The sequence below is a fragment of the Oikopleura dioica genome, chromosome PAR (assembly GCF_907165135.1).
Source record: "Oikopleura dioica chromosome PAR, OKI2018_I68_1.0, whole genome shotgun sequence".
Lineage (NCBI taxonomy): Eukaryota > Metazoa > Chordata > Appendicularia > Copelata > Oikopleuridae > Oikopleura > Oikopleura dioica.
In genome coordinates this window covers 11,551,707-11,572,339 of record NC_137293.1, presented here as the reverse complement: position 1 = coordinate 11,572,339, position 20,633 = coordinate 11,551,707, and the positions used below count along the sequence as shown (strand labels likewise).

Sequence of the window (20,633 nt, the reverse complement as noted above, 5' to 3'; positions counted from 1 at the left end):
AAACGACTATATATGAATAACGCAACTAATAATAAATTATTATGGCGAAATTTCATTAATAATTAACCCTATAAGATGTTTTTCTTTATCTAAAAAGTGAAAAATACCATTTTATCACCAATAAATTTATTTTATCAGATGTTTATGGAAGAAACTTGCAAATTTTATAAAAAGCGTTACTTTCTTCCTAAGAATCGTACGTAAAATTCGTAAAGAGGACCTTTTAAAAATCTTGTCCAAGTGAAGCTTCTGTCCAAATGAAGCTCTGTCCAAGTGAAGCTCTTGTCCAAGTGAAGCCTACTCGAATTAGGCGCGCCCAGAAATGAGCGTCGAATAAAGCCCAATCATTATTTCGACTCTCAGATTCTCGAATCTCCACTTAGAGCTCAACTCCATGGTATTCCCTGAGCGCAATAATTTATTGAATTAGAGACTGGATAAATACGGTAACAGAGGAGCAAGACTGAATTCAAAAAGAGAGAATATGATGACGGAAGATGATGACAGTGACGATTTAGAGGGAGACTTAGAATTGAACGAATTTGTTGATAAAATAAAATGCTTCCAATCAAAATCTGGTATTGTTTTAAATTTTAATAATTTGCTAATTGCGTTTTCTAGCCAAGAAAATCCGTAAATTGAAAGAACAACTGGCCCAGAAAGACGAAATAATCTTCAATTTACGAAAAGAGCTGACGAAAGCCCAGGACGAGCTGAAAGCCCAGAATGTCTCAGATCCAGACCTTGAAGAGCTGCAAATAATCTCCCCAAGCAAAAAGAAGCGCGCAAGAGGATCAATAAACCATGCGTCCAATAGGTCAAATTCTGAAGAAGAAGTTCTCTCCAGCGCGAAAATTTCATCTCGTTCGAAGAAAATCCTGAAAACGGATGAAAAACCCAGCAGAAATATCAGTACAAGTTCAAATGGAAATCAGATGGTAGCGTCGAAACTGCTCAATCTAAAGCCCAAAGAAACATTACCTGTTCCGAAGAAATCTCGTTCACAGGCGGACAGAAGATCAGTCTATTCTAGGAAGGGCTTCTACTAGAAAGCAGGGTGGAACATTTGGGCAGAAGATGCTAGAAAGATAATTAGTATGACCTGAAATTCGATTAATAAGCCCTCTGCAAGTCGTTCTCGCCAATCTTCCAAAGAGAAAACTCAAGACATCTCCCAACACTTCATCAAAAAGTCCTCCAAAGTTACTCCAGAAAAGTCGGCTCCACTGAATATTTTGTACTCGCCGCTAGATGACATCGAATTAATCGACTCGTCCGAAGACGATGACATGACGCAAATTTCCTTGCTCCACAAAACTGGGAACCAAACTGATACTCAACATTTGATGAACCCGTCGCCAGCAACTGCGAATGGAATGGACAGTCGGCTAGGAAACTGGCTCAAGAATGTGCAGGAAAACTCAAAGAAACGCAAACACGCTGCTAGTCCTAAACCAGCTCGGCAGTCAAGGTACTTTCAAATTTGTTTCCTCGTTATTTGAAAATATAAAACTAGGAGCAAAGCCGACTTGAAATCGATGATAAGTGACGACGACGAGACAATGTGTCAAACGTCCAAAATCTACAGAGCAAGTTCCAAGTCACGATCTCGCTCGGTTTCTCCAAAGCCGAGCTACTCAAAGAACGACGTTACGGGCGAAGAACTGCTTTTCGGAGGAGCAAGTCAGACGCCAAAAAGAGAAGATTCCGACACAGAGGAAAACGAAATGGCGCAGAAAAAGAAGCAGCGATTTGTTGGAAATATTCCAGTGGACACGCAAGGAAAGAGGATCAACGAAAAGATAAATTTCGGAGAGGGTTCAGCTGAAACTATTATTATTGATTCAGAATGAAATTTATTCTTTTGAAAAATTTCGATATTTTAGACTGTTTTCAACCCTTGAAAGATTTGATCGAACGAGCCAAGTTCAACCGACTGAATGATTCTGATCTGCTCCGCCAGCCTCCCTCTCCATCCCTCGATGGCAGCCAGTGGGAGCCTCGTTATCCGGAAAATAATTTCGACAATTTCTGGTGCACGGATGATGATAAACGATTGCCAATTTCAAGTCAGCGAAGGCGACCCCATATTTGAATTATTTAATTTTTCTTCGAATATTACTGCAAGCCCTTTTACTTATTTATTCTTTTCCATAATTTTCAATACAGATAATAATCTTTAAAATCGAAAAAATCTATCATCAGAATTAGCTGATCTTCGGATCATCTGATCTTGGCACGCGAATAGTCACTGCATAAAACATTACTAGCAATTATAGCAGCGTTTCAAGGTAGCAGGTGCATGTGAATATGAAATTTCCGCCACTGGCATGATGCTGAGCCCGACGGCGAAAAAAACGCTTCTTTCGAAAAGCTCGACGGGCATAAAAACGCTCAAGCTTGAGATTCAGAGCACTCAGAAGGTACTGAGAACAGCTAGAGCAACACCAGCTTTAACAGTTGATAGTTGAGTGAGAGACGCAAATCCGAGATTTTGGGAAGTTCGCGAAGAGGCAGCATGGCTCCGAAAGACGTCTTGAATCCGCAGGATATCTGGAAGAATTCTTTGAGGAAAGATGGTCCACTACCAATTACGGAAAATGAAACATTTGAGGAGAAATTTCAGAAGAAAATGGAACAGAAGAGAAATAAGAAGATAAAGACCCCCGAATAACAGTAACGGAATTCTAATTTTCTTTTATCAAATTGGCAATATCCTAATGACAGATTCGCTGAATATCTGACACCCGAAGGTGCCTCAGCAATATACCCGTCAGAAACTAATTAGACTTCTGAAAAAGTATCAAGTCACATGAACTCCATCGATTCTGCAACTTCAACTTACACAACTCCAACTAGTCCTCAGTCAGATACATTTTCCGACATCGAAAAGCTTGAGAAAGAGATCATGATCGCAAAGAACGACATGTTGACTGCATACCACGACAAGATTCATCAATTTGAGCCAGAGTTCATACAGAAACTTTCGATCATAATTTCGATCAGAAAAATTATTGAACTCGCAAAAAGCGAAAAATTGAAATCAAGGATCAAGAAATTGTTACGGTTAAAAATTGAAGCTTGAAAGCATTTGCTTTAGCGACTGAATGCTAAGTTAACTTACTTATGGATCTATTTTCAAGCTGATGATAGACCTTCTTCGCGGCACAATTGACAGCTTGTCCCGATCGGAAAGTTTAGTATCAACACCACCGCCAATTAATTCCGACAAGTTGTACTCCGAGTCGGTCTTTTCTAAGCAAATCCTCAATAAGATGAAGGTATTCGGAAAAGAAAAAAGACGCAATAACATATTATCAATAAAAAGGAAATGAATTTTCAACTGCAGAACTTGTCGCGAAGCGTAGAAGATGTGCGCAGAGAGAAAAAGTATGACGCAAATAAACATCGATTAGAAGTTATTTATAAAAAAGCGGCTTAATTAGCTGTTTAGCAATAATTTTCGCAGTTTGGAAATAAGCATGGTCGGTAACTTGGCCAAACTCAAGAGTAACAACTTTTGCTGTGGAGGATGCAACGAGATCCAGTAATTTAATCGAAGAGACATTATTTTTATCCTCTTTCAGACCATTTTCAAGAGAACCATCAGTACGCGAGCTGATCGAGAAGTACCGGGAGTATCCATCTCACTTTAAGAAAGGTAAAGATTAAAAAAAAGAACTGCTCACGCCTGAATTCAGATGTACCTGAAATAGGCTACCAAAAGACGGGAAAGGAAACTAAACTGAGATCAATCGGCGTTCAAGCAAAAATCAAGAAGAAAAAGTTTTCATCCTTCGCAGAATACATGAAAAACTTCTAGCATTTTCTAGTTGAATGTTCACAGTCATCGCTGCATCAGAAGTCGATTCAGTCAGATCGATCTTTATTCGTATGAAATGTCAATAAACTTGTGTCTATCCAAACATCAAAGTCATCACGCTTTCCTTTCAAATTGAATGTATGTAGCAAAGACAGAAATTCTTTCCTTTCGCAGGCTGACTTTACTGCTTCTGTATTTGAATTGCTTTGTCATTATGGTGAGAGCTTGATTAGGCGCAAAGCTCAGACAGCCCTCCATAAAAACGATGACGAGCAAGACGTGGGCTCTCTTTCCCTTTTATCAATATAAACGCTCTCTGCTCGACTTCATCATCACAAAATTTTGGAAACAAAAAGAATATAACCCCGAATATTCAAGCGCACAAAATTTCGAAATGCCGAAAAAAGTTCCAAAAGAAAAATTCAAAGAGAAACCAGTGACAAGGCTTACTAAAGATACGAAGACGACCGCATTCGATGTGTTTAGCTTACACAGCAATGACCTGAATACCTTCAACTCTCCTGATATTGTCGAGACTCTACTAAGTTCCCCCGATTCCTCTTGTAGAATGGTGCCGGTTATCAAAATGGAGTGCCTAAGAAACTTTCACGCCGAGTTGGACAACATTGACATCGAAGAAGAATACACTGATGAAAGAGCAAAACGCTTTCGCGTACTTAAAATGCTGCTTTCAGAAGAAATTTTTGTAAAGAAAATAACACTCGGTTGCTCTATGCAACAGATTCCGAAGAGATCCATTACTGCTTGGAATATGCATCCTGTCTGGAATAACTACAACTTTGCGATAACAGAAAAATATAAAAGCACACTTTTCGACTTCCTCCGTTTTCTTCGAAACCATGACCAACACTTCTACCAAACAACTGCTGATTTTCAAGCTGACATGATACGTTCCCATCGACTTGACCGATCAAGATTCTGTAAATTCGTCGAGACAAATTTTCCCTCAATGATGAATTTCCTCATCACTCTCTATTTGGCTGCTTGTGACGAAAAAGATGAAATGCGCCGACTGTCTTCAATGTACTCTGAAAACGCGGATTTACTCTTGCTCGAAGATCTTGAAAGTTTTCTCTCCGAGACGATTACCAAAAATTTTCCTAATTTTCAAGGAAAGTTTTTACGACAGCTGGATCAATACCTGCATCGGAAAATCATTTACGACAAAAAAGGAAATTTTTTGACTCTTCGATAGCCCGATTTTATTGAGCTTGAAACATATGATCTGAAAACGACCACGGATAATGAAACTGGCCAGGAAACGACCTTGGATATGAATATGGATACGATAACATCAAGATATGGAAGTTTGAACGAATTACAATTCACACAAACTTATACCGCTTATTGGTAAACTGAAAGAAATGCGAATCTGACCACACGATCTCTATAAGAAGAAGTTACGAACAAGAAATTACTAGTGTTGCAACACAGATATTCGTACCTTCGTAAATTTGCAAGCTGAACTGTAAAACTTTTGATTACTCATCTAATAAACTGATTTTTTCAATAAAATCGAATTATTTATCCTTTCTTTGCAGTCAAAGAATATCTAAATTGTCGTTTTCTTCGACATATTCGATCGCTCTTACTCACCCCTACAAATCCATTACTCGAGCGCCCCGCGGGCTCCTTTTCCCTTTTTTCAGAGCGCGTCGCTCGATGAATGTCGATTTTTGTCATTCCAAATTTTGAGTTTACTAAAAAGCAGAACAAAATATTTTTTCAAACAATGAAGAAAAACGCATCTGTTGAAGAGAAGTCAGCGAAAGTAGTCCCAAAGAGACTTACCAAAGACACGAAAACTGTCTCGTTCGACGTCTTCAGTTTGCATAGCACAGATTCAAATACATTTTCTCGGGTGGACATCATCGAAGAGCTGCTTTCAAGAGACAGTAAATGCGCTTTCAACAACAAACTCGTCCCGATGCTCAAGATGAAATGTCTCCACAACTTACACGCAGAGTTGGTGAATATTGAAATCAACGAAGAGTACGAGCACCCGCGAGCGAAGCGATTCCAAATCGTTAAGATGCTTCTTTCCGATGAGAAACTTGTCAAGAAGATCACATTTTGCTCTACTCAAATGGGTCGACACCAAACTCCAGCCTGGGACAAACATTCAATGTGGCAAATGTACGACTTTTCGCTGGAGAAATATGATTCAACACTCGTCAGCTTCATCCGATTCTTCCGTAACCACCACTCGCACATTTATGAAATTGGCGAGGATTTTCACCGCAATCTACTTCGATCTCGGCGAATCGACGATTCAAGATTCTGCGATTTGATCGAGAAGAAGTTTCCATCCTTATTGAGCTTTTTGATCACGCTGTATTTGGCCGCTTGCGATGAAAAAGACGAAATGCGGAAGTTGTTTTCAAGCTATTCTGAAAACGCTGATCTACTTCTCTTCGAAGACTTGGAAAGCTTTCTAGCAGATACTATCAGAAAGCACTTTCCGAATCTCCAGGGAAAATTTGTTTTCCAGCTGGACAAGTTTTTACAAAAGAAAATCATATTCGATGGAAATGGAAACTTTGTGACTCTGTGGTAAACAAATGAAAAAGGGAGAGCAACACGCAGAGAAGACCTCCGGAATCAAGGCGAAGAATAAGAAAACACTTGCAATTATTTCACTGAACGAATGACTGTAATGACCGAGATGTTCTTTCATTTTGAACTAGATTCGAGTAAATAGAACCAATAAACTGATCTTTATAATTATACTTTTGTTTATTTCTCTAGCATATAAAATGATACAGTACTCTCAATAGTTTTAAGCACACATGAACTCTGGTTAATTCAAAGAGTGCAGATGAAAAGTTTAAGAAATTGAACTTTGACTTTAGAAAAGTACAGAGCATGCACGAAGTGACTGGTCTCTCTTGACTTTTTGAATTAAAAATATGAAAGCAATAATGGTACCTTGCTTATTCAAAAAACAAGACCAACGATTGAGAGCCTATCCAACATTCTTTCCGGTTGCTTAGAGAATGAGGCAGTCGATTCCAGAGTAGATTAGAAAGGATTTGATTGTGATGCCATAATTAAACATTGTTCATGTCGCGAGGCTCTAATTTTGTAAATATTACAACATATCACGCGTTCGTGCCATCGTGGGACCACTTTACAACAATAACAAAGTAGGATTTATTTTCTAATGCGTTAAACTAAAATAACTAGCAGTAAAAATAGCACGTATCGAACTCTTAGAGAGAGCGGGTTAAATTCAAGAACTTCCTATCTAAGCAAATGACCCGCTGGATAATGCGATGAGGGAGCAGATTAATTCGTAGAAAACGATCTCCTTTCAACCCTCAATGCTCCAGTCATCATATCGTCACCGAACATAATCGCCTCGGAAAGGAGATCCCTACTGACAAAAGATCTTATTTGCTGAGATGGACGCAATAAATTTAGTTCATAGGCTCTACTTCTATTTTAAAACGATTGATATGGAACCCAAAATTGACCAGGAGTCGCAAACTATCTCAGAAATATGGGGAGTCCAACTCACATTGCGCGGCCTGATATCATTCCGCGTGTCTTATCTCTTAGCTCATCCCTTTATAACGGTTGTTTTCATTCCGCGTTGGTTATCGACCGAGAAGCTAACCACCATCTCCTGCAAGTCAAGCGAACTTGGGCAGCAGTCTGCAGATTCCAAGCAGATCTCAATTTTTCTATCCAAGAAGCAATAAGTTTAGAAGCTTCGCTAAAAATATATCAGAAATGCTTTTATGGTTGTTTTGAAAAGATCATCCAAAAAAGAAGCGATTTGATTTTGGCTAAATATTGACCGTTCTTTAGAAGCACTAGGATGCTATACGGTTCCTTGTGTCCTAGATATAGAATAACCTTGAGGCCTTTAGAAGTGCTTGGAACATGCATGTAAGTGGCTTGTGCACCGTTATCACTGATACACTGGTGTCGATAAGCGGAAACGATAGGCGTCGGGCTCAAAGCGCTGGAACCATATTGAGCTTTCCGGCCTAGGCAAGGAAGCAACGCCACCGAACCCATATTCTAAACTCTATTGCAATCGGATGTTCACTTTATTGCTAGTCTACTTCAAAACGCAACTTCGGTTTACCTAAGTGACAGCAACATTTGTAAAAGTCTACATTCAAATCAACCGCATCTAAATGACGCTCTAAAAATATTTGAAGAAAAATTTGCGTTGTAAACCGAAAAAATTCTTCTGCAGAAATCTCTCCGAATTTAAAACGTGGTATTCAAGTACAGTATTTTTAGCTGGCTGGATTTGAAGGAGCAGTTTTTGATTGATCGACGCTTTTTTACATGAGAAGCGCTTTTATTCAAGTTCCGCGGTTAGATGCTCTTCATTAGCTGCTATCAACATTCATAACATCTCTTCCCGTTTTTCTTCATTGCCTCTAAAAAGAGAAAAACCTCAGGAGCACTTTGTGACGCGACGAGATCCGGCCTGCGTAGAACGATCCGTCACACACTGTCAGATCGACATTCGTAATCGTAACTTGAGATCAGCAGGTCCGATCCTTTTCCTTTAGAATGCGGTTTAGTAGAATCAATCTTGAAACATTTAAGTGACCACTTTATGTAATTTTCTGGCTTTCTAAGAATGCTTTAGATCTCTCGCTGTCAATATGCTAGTAACAGTTTCGGCTGGCCAGCTGACTTAGTTATTGATGAGTGGTTATCTCTACCCGTATGCTTGGAAAGTTTAAATATTTTTCTTGAAAGATTATTCTTCCGCTGAAGAAATTGCAATGCAGAAAGACAGTGATTGCCCCAGTCAACTGTTTAGCTATTGTAAAACAACGTTGTGTTTCCTTAAAATATCCGCCCTTTGTCGCCGTCATATTTTCAAAGCATGTATCCGCATGTTATGCTCGAGTATAAATTGAAAATATACGTGGCCTACGTTTCTCAATTTCTAAATCGTTCTTATCGTTGCGATTATCGCGCTTGGAAATAAATTAGTTGTAACGTCGAATTGGAAGAAGAAAGCTGTTTGGGGATGGTTCAGATTGTATCTTTAGGAGGGCTTAGTGGCAATTTGCCCTTCCTAAACATCGTTAGCACGTTGCTTCCATCGTAGCTTAGATAAAAATCAGAAAATTCTGCGGACAACTTGTTCATCCCTTTTTTGTCAATAAAGGTACCTTCTGATGCTCAATTTTATGATTCAAAGAAAGAGGAAGACGCGATTTTGATTTTTATAATTCACAGTAAATGTTTTATTTATATATAAATTTGTAAAAACACAGAACATCATGTGTCGGCATTTGGACTTCGGAATTGAAATCAAACAGGCTTGGGATGAGATTGACTTGAACGACAATTTCTCGTTTAGTATAGTAAGTTTTTAAATGCAGCAAAAGGTAGTTTTGTTTTATAAATCGTTTGTTTCGTTGTTGCGCCAGCAATTGTGTGTTTGTGGTTGTTGTTTGTTTGTAGTTGTGGTGCGGGTCTTTTCGAAATCGAAGCCGACTCAATCAAAGCGCCAGACTCAATGGCAGGTTTGGATTTGGGCGGTTTCATCCCTTTTCAGCCCGATTCAATCGAATCCAAATCTCTTCGTAAAATTTTGATTATGTTTAAAATTGTTACGCAATCGTCGGAGTTGATCGTCGACCCAACAAAGATGGTGGTTTATGGGTCGAGAGTCCGGTCTTGCTCAGGGGTCAATTTACTGTAACATTTTTGGCACTCTTATTCGAACCAAAGCCGAGTTGAAATATTGATTTCGGGCCCGGCTCGAGCTCGAAGTTCGAGGCCAGTCAAAAAATGTTTCGACTTGGAGACAAATTACAATTCGATCAATTTCGAGTCGAAAGTATCGGCAGGTTGGTTGGTGCACCGATACAGTAGGATTGATTAACCCCTTACCTTCACATTGTTCATTCATCGAGGACGTTTACCCTTGGAGCTTATCGCCCAGTAACTGGGCAGTCTTAGTGGTAAAGCTAACATAAGTAAAATGGCGAAATATAGGCAAAGAATGGTGGGGCAAGAAACCCGCAAAAGCATTCTACTATATAAGAATAGTCTCTCAAAAGTTATTCTTATTCGAATATATTAAATATGCTTCCGCACGAGGAAGGAATATCTCCTCTATCTCGAAAAAGTTCCTCAGAAATATAAAAGTTCTTCTCTCTAATAATTATTCCAAAATTAGAGTTACTTGAGTGTACAAAAGTTTAGCGGTCTAATCGGCATCCGACTAGTCCTTTATTCGAGGCTCCGCTCAGTCACAGGACTAATGTTAGCCAAGCATAATTCTGCGCGAAGTTTCTCGAAAGTTTAATTGTAGCAAAATCGTAAAATCATAAAATTAAATACTATGTACAAGTTGAGTTGCAAGAAGTTGAGAATTTTAAGGAAAAATTCGTTTCAAAATTGGTCGGAACTGTTGGCAATATTCACATTAGGGCGTTTTGGCATGGAAACTACTACGAAGCGACGAGAGTCGTTAGAACAGACGCCGCCTGTAGTGTGGAAAAATCGAGTACTTCATATCTACAAAGGCTTTTTTGTTGTCCTTGTGCCGTGCAAGAATGTTTATTCATCCTTGGATCCACGGACTTTGGGTGTAGCTTTGCTCATGAAGAATTTTTGCCAGCTAAAAGGAAATCGTTAAATCTTGATTTTTAAGGCACGTGACTTACCCTTCGCCGTTGGGGCCGCCCTTGGGGGTGTTGGGGAAGAGTCGCTTCCACTTGATCTTCTCGGCTTCTTCAGCGGTGGTGTAACCAGATCGAATTCCATCTCGAACTCGGCGACTGAGGCTCAAGAGGTTTCTAAAAATCGCGATCAGACAAACAGTCTTGGTGAGCAGTTAATTTACCGTTTCAGTCGCTTGTCGTTTCGGGTGCCCTCGTTGTTCTCACACTGCCAGAGGAATGTGGTGGTGAATCGTTTGACTGAAGTGTGGACTTTTCGTGCGTTCTTGAGGAATTTTGCGGGGTCGAGATCGAAGGACTTTCGGCTTCGGCCCAAGTTACTGGCATCGCTGTCTTCGGCGTCCATCTTTTGGATAGATCCATTCTCGTTCTAGATTACTCAGTAATTACTGCACCTACGAGGGCAAATCTACCTTGACACACTGAAGGTCTTCATCTTCGCCCTCAAGATCATCGCAAAGGTTTTCGTAATCGTCCTGGGTAAGAGCAAGGCTTCCGTAGCCAGTGCTTCTTCGTCGCTAAAGATTTTTGATTAATATATTCGAAATTTTATGAATAATGTTCTATTTTGCTCAAAGTTCTCTAGCAAACTTACTCGGTCGGGGTTCTTTGGCTTTTTAACTTTCTCCATCAGTCCGCAGTCTGGTTCTCCATCACCGTCTTTGTCTTCCATCAATTGATCTCGGAGTTTCTGAAGGCGAGCTTGAGATCCTGTATCAAAATTGATTGACTTACAGTAAAGTATTTGTTGTTGTGGTTCATGACCTTATCGTAGTCTCCGGATGTGACTTCATCTACGTTGTCTGCGTTACCTCCTTTTGAAAAGACTGCAAGTCGGTTGGCGAGCTTGTTAGATCTAAAGGGAACTTTTAAAAACGCTGTTTTAAAAGGCAAGTGTATTAATTGAATCTTAGAATTCAAAAGATACTCATCTAACTATCTAGTTTTATAGTTTTATAAATACGTACGTAGCGAGCTTGTTGATAGGATGTTTTCTTGGGTAGTTTTCATCTCGCTCAAGCATAGCGAATTCAGGAACTGCTTGGGCGGCAGCAAGGATTGTGGATAAAACTCGCATGTTGTGTGTGTGTGTTTAGGCTCTGTTTTTCCAAAAAAGGAGGAATCCGTTTAAAGTTGATGGTAGATGGTCGACGGTTGTTGAGGCAACTCTCTGACTGTCTGGGACGTCGGGTAAGAATGACCTTAAAGCCGCAGCCGGGATCCTTATAAATGGATCGGCGCTATTCCGCGGCGCCGCGCACCGGGCGGCCACGGACCAAGATCGCGGGGGCGCCGCCGAGCTCACCGCGCAACGGGTCGGAGGTTAGTTGATAGCACCGCCACCTCGTGCCAAAGAACAACTAAGCACCAATATCCACGAGCACGACGATTCCACGCGGGAAACGCACTGACCCTCGCCTATCTTCATATGCACTTTTGGATTCAGAATCAACTTTGCAAACTTATTTCTAAAACTCTTTTTTGTTTATCGATTATCAAAGAATCTTTCTATTCAGATCATTCTATAAAATGAATTATGAAAATGATAACACTTATTTTCGGACGATTAACACTTCTTAAAATGTTTATCTTTCAAAGAGTTACCACTAGGCCCGCTGATACTTGCTCATAAAACAACTGGAGCTTGCAGAAATTCAAAAGTAAGGTAGTTTTATGAAATCGAAATTATCAATGAAACTTTTTCTCTCAAAGATCAGGAAAAAGTATTCAGACGCTGAATAAGGGTTAGAATATCCATGGAAAGTCGCAGAAACCGTCAAGGAGTATGTACCAATACGCATGCCACTTTGGATTGAATAAAATATGCAGCAAGTTACGAGCACTTTCTGGTGTGAGCCCTTGTCTGATACTACGTATCCATCGAGTGATTTTAGAACCCCAAATGTCCGTTTCAGTTCATTTTTGGCCGCCAAAAGTTTACGTAAGTGTTTCGTGATTAAGTCGCCGATCTTCTGGCGCTTGACACAATCTATCTGGCGAGGTGACACATGCGGCTGGAGACACTTATTATTTTCTGGACAGGAGCTCATTTATGGAAATCCACCTATTGAGGGCCTGTTAAAACACTACTTCGTGGAGGTACTCCAGGTCTAGTTTTTTCAAGTTCTTGACGTTTTGTTAGGTGATGCTCAGTTGTTTTCAATTCGTCATTCTTTATGTGACTGCCGTAGAAGTGCCTCTATAAAGTGGTATGCTTCCAAGTTTATTATAAAATCCGCACTTGAGCCGCGTTAAATCCCTGAAAATTCGCTTTCATCATCATTAAAAGGCGTGTTCACTCGGTTAATCTCCACTTTCAAACCTTCAAGCTTACTATTGATTCGACGAGTTTCACATGCTTTCTCGGCGGAATTCGCCACAACCGGTTGTTGAAAAAAGTCCTGCGCCGAGTGATAGTATAGAATAATACCGCTTGTCAACAATGAGGGAAATTAACCCCCTCATGTCATCTCGTAACGTTGTCCGACACGTGTCTCCGAAACTACCTAAGTCAGACATAATCTAACATTTATTACGTGAAGCGGTCGTTATTTTAATAAGAGAAAATTAAGCGCCTTGATGAAAACCATAATCCGGTAAACATAAAACGAACGCGCTGACATGCTTTAAGCAAATACATACAAAGAATTATGGGATTAGGTTTAGAAATAAGGCTCAACTTTTTTCTCCGCGAAAAAAAGTGTATAAAAGTAGTCTCCTTTAAGCAAAATACTGCTTGAAAATAATTTATGATTCGTCAATGGTCTTTTTTGTTTATTTCTTCAACTCTTTCATAACCCATTTTTTGTGTTAGAAGTCCACACAATTGGACAACGATCGAATAATATTACACTGGTTGATCCATAACACCGTTACGAAAAACGTTAATCCAAAACAGCAGGTACTAGGCCGAGCTAATGATACCACAACAAACCACGTTTAGAAGTAATGAAGAGAAAAGAAAACGACCTTTTTCTTTTTTATCACAACAGAGACCGTTCAGGTGGCTTGAAGGTTGTAAAGCCGATTGCAGATTGTTATTCTGAATTACACATCAGCACATGTAATTTCGGCTTTGCCACGCGGTTCTATTTGTCTTTTCTTGCCTCGGATGATAGGTGACCAGTTTTAGGCAGTGGCACGACTTTAAATCTATTCTGAATGGCGTCAACAAAGAGCGATCAGCCATCATACGATAGTCGAATCGTTGTTGACACGGTTCATCAAATCAACATACGTATGAACCCTCAAATATCTGTCAGATGGAGGGGATCTGTATCATTCGTAAGAGGGACAGTGAAATCGATAAGAGGGTATTGTATCATCTTCGAAAATGAGCAAGCTGCCTGAACGTGGATTTTATGTTTCGCGAACATCCCAAGATTGGTGGCCCTTGACTCTGCTCAGTTGGCGCGCTTGTCAACTTTTAAAACTTACTGAAATTTCATCGTTTAGAATATTCATTTCCGTGTTGCGGAAATTTTGCACCGGAAGCGCGGCTCCAGGTCGCCCCTTTGCTACAAACTGCGATCGCATCACTTTTAGTATCGACCGTTTTTCGGCGAAAGGATCTGCTTTTGATCAATACGAAGGGTGTACCTATTCGTCAGCTTTATTTATTCCTAACAATCGGCCACGAGGAAATCCAATTTTCACGTTATTCGCGCGCGATTATTCTTTCGTAAAAGGCAAATGCGGATTTATCGGCAATTTGTCTTGTAAAGTCATTTCGTTGTTTATCGATTTCTAAGCATATTCTTACATGGTGCAATTTTTCATTCTGTATAATTCGCTATAACATCTGCTGTTGGAAGAAATACTCAGATAAGTAAATTTCAATTTCCGTTTGTTTTGACGAAAACAAGTTGGAAAGACATAACGCTATTCTATGAACTTGACAAAGAGGCATGAGAATATTTATGAAACGAATCGTTAGTGGCCTTTGCTCGAGAACATAATAGTGACTTATTTGCGACAAGCAAGCCACTCTGGCGTGAACCAACGGGACAAGAAGCTCTCCAATCCAATCTGCGAACGAAATGTTATTGTCACTTTGCAATTTTGTTTTGAGCAAGAACGTATCTAATTTCCCTTGCAGATCTTACAACCTTAAAACAATAAATATATTGCGAAGCGGTACGGTTAATAAATACAGTGTGCTGAAAACGTGAGATTTGCAATTTTCTAGCGGAAAAGAATTGCCGCTTTTCGACTCATTGTTCGTTATTGATCTGGGAACGCAGGTACTGGCGAGTACTTGACTGAGAAAGGAGCCGCGCGAAAACAGCGAAAAATTCTTGAAAGTGAAGAGTGTTCCGCATTGTGTTTAGAGTCGCTGGGGCAGCGTTTCTGCGGTTCAGCGAGAACATACTCACACGTGTGCACATTTGCTACTGAGTACTCGCGGACGAATCGCTCTTATATGAGCTTCCGCACACATACGGACATCTTTCTTGTGCTGAAAAGAAGAGAAAGAGAGGGGCTCTTCGGTGAGAATGTCAACTTCTTTGCTACAACAGATGTCCTCTCCGGACAAGAAATCGGGCCAATTTAGCACTACCAAAGCGAGTGTTAAATTCGATTCCCACACGTTTTCTAGTTGACCTCAAGAAACTAAGTAGATGGATCGACATGCTCCCTCGACAACAATTCTACCGCAACAAGTTCGCGCACGGCGGGAGGGCTGATAACTTATCAATGGTAAAAGAAAACGTTTCGAAAACTTAACGTGGCGGTTTCTCCAGCCAAAATGGGGATTGGGTGCTTTGGCTCTTCCTCCGACAGCTGCACTTTTAATTGTCTAAATCCACGGGGTGCTCAATCGGCAAAAGATACACCAAATCCGCAAGAGCATAAAAGCAATTTAGGCAGGCAGCTAAGTGCATCAATTTACCGGGAGCCTTCACCGGGCATTGTTTATTAGCTTCTTTGATGCTCAGTTCTTTAGTAGGAAAAAGGATGTGCTTCTTACGCCGTATTTTTGTTGCTCAATTTTTTACTGTACATAACTTACCTTCAGCTTGACTGCAACTAAAATAAGCCCTGTTTATGTTAAACCTGTAGCTTATCTTCATTTACGAATCATTCTGTATATTTGCGATTTGAAGTATTTTGCAAATAAACTATTTCACAACGTGAGGGGTGAGATCTGTCTCGTGGCTGCTTAGCGATAATTTTATCTCGCGAAATAGTCGGCGAATTCAACGTGACATTCACATGTGTACATAGTCGGACACATCGCGTTTCTGATAACACAGATATACTCCCTCTTGACATCATAAGAAAACTCGTCCATATCGTTATCCTCGAAGTGCTTCATCGAAAGTCTTTGACTCATGAGTCATGATGTTTTCTGAAGCTTATTTCGTCTTTGAATGCATTAGCAAGACAATTTAGCAGCTTTTTGACGCCTTATGCAAAGAAGATACAGAACTTTCCGAAAATCTAGTTACGTATAAAACCAGGTGATTATACAACGATAAAACTTACACGAAATCTGCTGAGGCTGCTTTGGAAAGGGCTTAGGGTACCTTTATTCATCGGCGATGATCCCTGGGAAACAAGCGTGAGAGCAAGGTGCCATAAAGAGGCCAAACATACTCCGCCCAAAATCTTCTTGTGAGAATTCGAAATAGACGTCCAAGCGTTTCTTGCTGGCGGACGGGCCAACCCCACGTTACTCGAAAATCTACTCGCAAATATATCCAATTTGTTTCTTCATAAGAAATCTTAGCGGCGCTACCTTGATCAAGCAAGATTTTAATAAATTCATCTGCTCAGATGTTTGAACGAGCTTTTGGGACTACCGCTTTTTAGTCACTACAGCTAAACCCGAATATAAGACAACCCCCGAGACAAGGTCTAAACAAATTAAGGGTATCTAGTCAGAAAAGTACATTCTAGGGCCAGCGTTTGCTTATAAACATGATCGAGTAGGTTCAAATCATCCTGTCAAGAAAACATTCTTAGAGCGTTAGAGTCTGTCAAAAGTCTCACGAAAAAAACGAAGGCGAAGATTTTCGCCGTAATTCCGGATTATTGTAACAACATGCCGAAGAGTACTAGAGCAAATCCTGAACAGTTTGCAACTCGACAGCAAGTTGCAAACGTGACAGGATTTTCGACAATCATTTTAGAACAATTACGATACGATCTTTTAGGGACGGAGTCGGGGGTAAGATGAGTGAATTTAAAATCGTGTATCCCGGATTTGCACTGAGCTGCCCTTACTTGTTCAAACAGATCTTTATCTTTTCACCAATCTATGGTTCTAAGGTACATTTGGAATGAAAAGGGATTTGTTGATGGAGCAGAATTCGATGTGGGGGATAACGGGTAGATTTCCCCTGTAACAGCACCAAGAAATATGCCGTCCGGGTTTACCTCAAGAATTTGTCTCTAAATTGGCTGAAAAGTGGCCCCCTACCTCGTAATACCCAACCACTAGCCACCTGTCACCAAAATGAAGCAAACTGTCTTTCAATAACAAAAACAGAATCTAAGCGAATACGAGTCAAGAAGGTTCAACGAAGACTAAGTTTTCTTAATAGGCTCAATTGGGGATTTTCGCCGTCAAGCTTTACCGCGATCCCATTCTTTGAAGATTTCCTGAATTTTTACCCGCTCTTAGTAACTTCACGATTATTTCTTCACTTCAAAGCTTTCTTGCTTTTAGAATTTAGAAAATCGCGCAATTGAGAAAAATTATCGAACTCACGCAGCGTTTCCTTTTCGGATATTGTATGATCAATCGATGATAAATCCACAAATGACCGCTGATTGAGTTTAATTTAGCGCTTCAACTAGTCGTCCTCTAAAAGATTGGCCGGTTTATCGAACTTCGATAAGATTTCTCTCTAGCCGCACTTTGGATGGGCACTTTTCGTTTTCAGCATTTTTACGGTTAGTAACGTGGCTCAAGGAAAAACGATTTGCATTTCGAAGAACGAGGAAAGAAAGAAAATTTAAATTTAAGGCGCTGAGGGAAGGGTTGAGGGTTAGCTATTGAATTAAGGACTCAGCAAAGAGTCCCAGAAAAAGAACATAAGAAGAATCAACGTTCAAAGAGAGTCGTTTATTTATACAGGTACGTGGCAGTGCGTGTAAACAAGTGGGTGAAAGAAAGAGCACGTTAAAAGGGAATCTGAGTGATGCTCTTGAACCAGGGCGGAATCGCGAAAACCGACACGACCTTTGCGTTAACTTTGCGAGGATAAGCACGCCGCAAGTACTTCAAGCTATAGAACGTAATTCCAACACGCATTGCTCCAGTTGCACGATCTTTGCCTAAAAGGGAATAATTCTAATTAGCAGCTGCGGGAGATTATGACTTGATTCGATTTTAAACGTTGCTTTAAAATTATTGAAATATGAAAAGGATTGGCAAAATAAATCGGATTTCCAACAGATTTGTCATTTTTTAAAGATTTTTTTCTTTAATCTTTGAGAATAGAATAATGGCAAAACAGTTAAATTAGATTTCTTTTCCGATAATTTTGATTTTACTAATTTTAATCATCAACGAACGAAATGTTTAATTTTCCATGAAGTTCAGATCTTATCGATGAGAACCACGTTTCTTCTAGTGCTCGAAAAATATAATTTTTGAGCGCACTCAAAGAAGAGTTCTTCTGAGTGGTATCTGTGTTTTTACGTAGATGTCTTTTAAGTCGTCTAAAATGGCAGTTACTTGGGTTTGTTTGAGCTGGCTCTGTTGAAGACTAGCGATTGCCGAGAGCAGGTCGAGCTGGCGTCGATCCGCGAAGCTGCTAATTTCATCCTTTCGCGGATCAACGAGAGGTGTTTTACGTGAGAACCTGCCTGATACGGCATCGCCTCGTACTTCCGTTAGTTAAACACGTTTATACTCTCGGACTCTGGAACTAGTGAGCATCGTGCGAATTTTGTTGATGTAACGAAACCTTTGCTACTTAAACTTATTTGATTTTGAAAATTAAATTTGTTCAAAAAATTTGTGTAAAAAATTAATTTGACGTTTATTTCGACTATTTTCGTCTTTATTCTAAGGGATTGGCTTCTAAGAAAAAGAATTTGGCCGTGAATTTATAATCTCGCATGAGAAAAAACAGCATTGATCAGAACTGTAATAATGAGAGCTTTGAGGTTGAAAATTCATGTGAACCTTGTAAGAACGCGCTCAACATCCACGTTTCGTTTCGCACCGCTGATGACGCTAAATGCCGCGTTTAAGAGCTGAAAACTCACGGTCTAAATAGCTTTTAAATGACCTGTTATTTCTATATCACTCTTATAGGAAAATACCGCTGACGGAGTAAGATATTTTAAGCCAAAAGAAAAGTCGTGCCGATTCCTCAAAAATCCGAAATTTAAATATTATCTCGGGTTGTGACGGGTGATGTCACTAAAGTTGAACTCGTTCGGAGTACGTAAGGGTATCTTCTCGGTATCCGTTCCTTGCCTTCCGCTGATAGAAGGTCCAGCAGTTCGTTTGTTTCGCGGGACACTTCAGCCACTTGCTGAAATCAAAGTTAAGTTTACCTGATAGAGTGTTACGTTGCGATTTTTATCACAACCAAATTTGAAACTTTTCAAAGTTCAAAAAGGGACAGTTTTCAAAAGATTTGAAAAGGTGAGAGAGGTTCTCCAGAAAACAAGTAAATTATTCTAAACACTTTGGTTAAATAAGCTATTTGGTGAAAAAACGTAGTGTGACATTTTAGCCGAAATTGTTCAAGCGGCTGAAGGTCAATTTTTACACATTCTAGTGAACATTCTTCTCACTTGAGGACTGACACTGTGTTACATGCCGTGATATTTGTGTTCAAAGTCGCAGAAAATTTTTTCTTGAACTTAGAAAAGAATAGACCTGCTGTGCTACTGTGTATGTGAACCGCCGCGCTGGGCTTCACGTGATGTACCTGCACATTCTTCCCTTGTGATGTGGCTTTATCGAGCTCACGTTTACATTTCGCACAGTTCGCTGCTGCTCTGAAATTTTTAATTTAGCCTCTTTGGTATGCACCAAAAGCGCAAGAAATTTCAAGCTCGGCGGCTAAAACAAGTGGCTCCAGGGATCTAAATTTTTTCGCGAAAATCGCAATTTGCGAATATTTTGCGATTGCGATGCGAAATTTCGCAGAAAATTCGCAATCGCAAAAACTTTTTTGATCTAATCGCAATCGCATCGCAATCGCAACTCAGTTTTCGCTAATAATTCGCAAATTGCGATTTTTTTGCGAATTTCGGTCTTGTCAGAGTGCTCCCTTGTTATTCTGACATCAGTTTTCTTTGACTCAGAGCCTATGTTCTGTGTTCTTAATGCTTAATTGAAAGCCTGACCTCAAAAAATTTTCTTAAATTCTATGAAAAGTTACTTTTTTCGCTGAAATTTCGCAAATAGCGACAAAATCGCAATTCGCGAAAAATTCGCAATTTGCGACAAAAATCGCAATCGCATCGCAATTTCCGGAGTATTTTGCGTCGCAATCGCATCGCAATCGCAATTGATTTTCGGCAAAAATTTAGATCCCTGAGTGGCTCAGAGGATAATGGCTAGAATTTCAAGAAAAATGATTTGACGAAAATTTCTATGAAGCAATTTAACCTGTTGATAGCAGTTGGCACTTTATTGGCTAGTAGACGGGGATCATTCAAGTTCTAGTACACTAGAAAGCTTGAGAGGCGCTTTTATCCTATCAAATACTGAGTATATCAATGTTGTGGTCATACTTTCGCGATCTTGGCTTATCATTCTGTGTCGTTGTGTTTTTTGGACTATGGGCTCTCGCTGCGCGGGCCGTCGTCGTTTTCATAAGAACCAAAACGTCTTATCAGTGCAAGGCCCAACAAAATTACCCTCTGTGACACAGGTTCGAGCACGATACCGCGAGTGCACTAGGACCTTTAAAAATTTGATTTTTAGAATTACCGGGCGCGTCGGATCAGCAGATCTTTGCATGCGATTGTCTCTGATTCTTGTACCTAAAAGCATTTACTTCGTCACTAATTAGGCCCAGCAATTTTTGAAAAAGCGTTCATAAGAAAGCTAGTGTTTACCTTAAGTGCATCGGCAAGCTGCTGCTGGAGCTCGTTCATTTGATCGGTCTCAATTTTCTAAAAAGTCACATTAGTTAACA

General features: G+C 40.0%; 4 protein-coding genes across 4 annotated transcripts; 2 read left to right on the top strand and 2 right to left on the bottom strand.

Annotated features, from left to right (window-relative positions):
* Window positions 1-227: 227 nt before the first annotated feature.
* On the top strand, window positions 228-2,195 carry LOC145702817 (uncharacterized). Its single transcript, XM_081780091.1, has 4 exons — window positions 228-578; window positions 622-1,022; window positions 1,122-1,471; window positions 1,517-2,195. Exons 1-4 carry the CDS (start codon window positions 485-487, stop codon window positions 1,851-1,853), a joined length of 1,182 nt encoding a protein of 393 aa, XP_081636217.1. The 5' UTR covers window positions 228-484; the 3' UTR covers window positions 1,854-2,195.
* Window positions 2,196-3,155: 960 nt separating this feature from the next.
* On the top strand, window positions 3,156-3,823 carry LOC145701844 (uncharacterized). Its single transcript, XM_081779060.1, has 5 exons — window positions 3,156-3,281; window positions 3,329-3,390; window positions 3,455-3,547; window positions 3,588-3,661; window positions 3,702-3,823. Exons 1-5 carry the CDS (start codon window positions 3,276-3,278, stop codon window positions 3,821-3,823), a joined length of 357 nt encoding a protein of 118 aa, XP_081635186.1. The 5' UTR covers window positions 3,156-3,275.
* Window positions 3,824-10,063: 6,240 nt separating this feature from the next.
* On the bottom strand, window positions 10,064-11,726 carry LOC145703109 (uncharacterized). The gene is made up of 7 exons (XM_081780421.1): window positions 11,484-11,726; window positions 11,251-11,371; window positions 11,111-11,206; window positions 10,929-11,033; window positions 10,680-10,885; window positions 10,501-10,632; window positions 10,064-10,454 (listed from the first exon to the last, which is right to left on the bottom strand). The coding sequence occupies exons 1-7, from the start codon at window positions 11,591-11,593 to the stop codon at window positions 10,394-10,396; spliced, it is 831 nt and encodes a 276-aa protein (XP_081636547.1). The 5' UTR covers window positions 11,594-11,726; the 3' UTR covers window positions 10,064-10,393.
* A 5,855-nt stretch (window positions 11,727-17,581) lies between these two features.
* LOC145704057 (uncharacterized) lies at window positions 17,582-20,633 on the bottom strand. The gene is made up of 6 exons (XM_081781481.1): window positions 20,554-20,633; window positions 20,426-20,478; window positions 19,416-19,485; window positions 18,954-19,013; window positions 18,206-18,298; window positions 17,582-17,802 (listed from the first exon to the last, which is right to left on the bottom strand). Exons 1-6 carry the CDS (start codon window positions 20,590-20,592, stop codon window positions 17,749-17,751), a joined length of 369 nt encoding a protein of 122 aa, XP_081637607.1. The 5' UTR covers window positions 20,593-20,633; the 3' UTR covers window positions 17,582-17,748.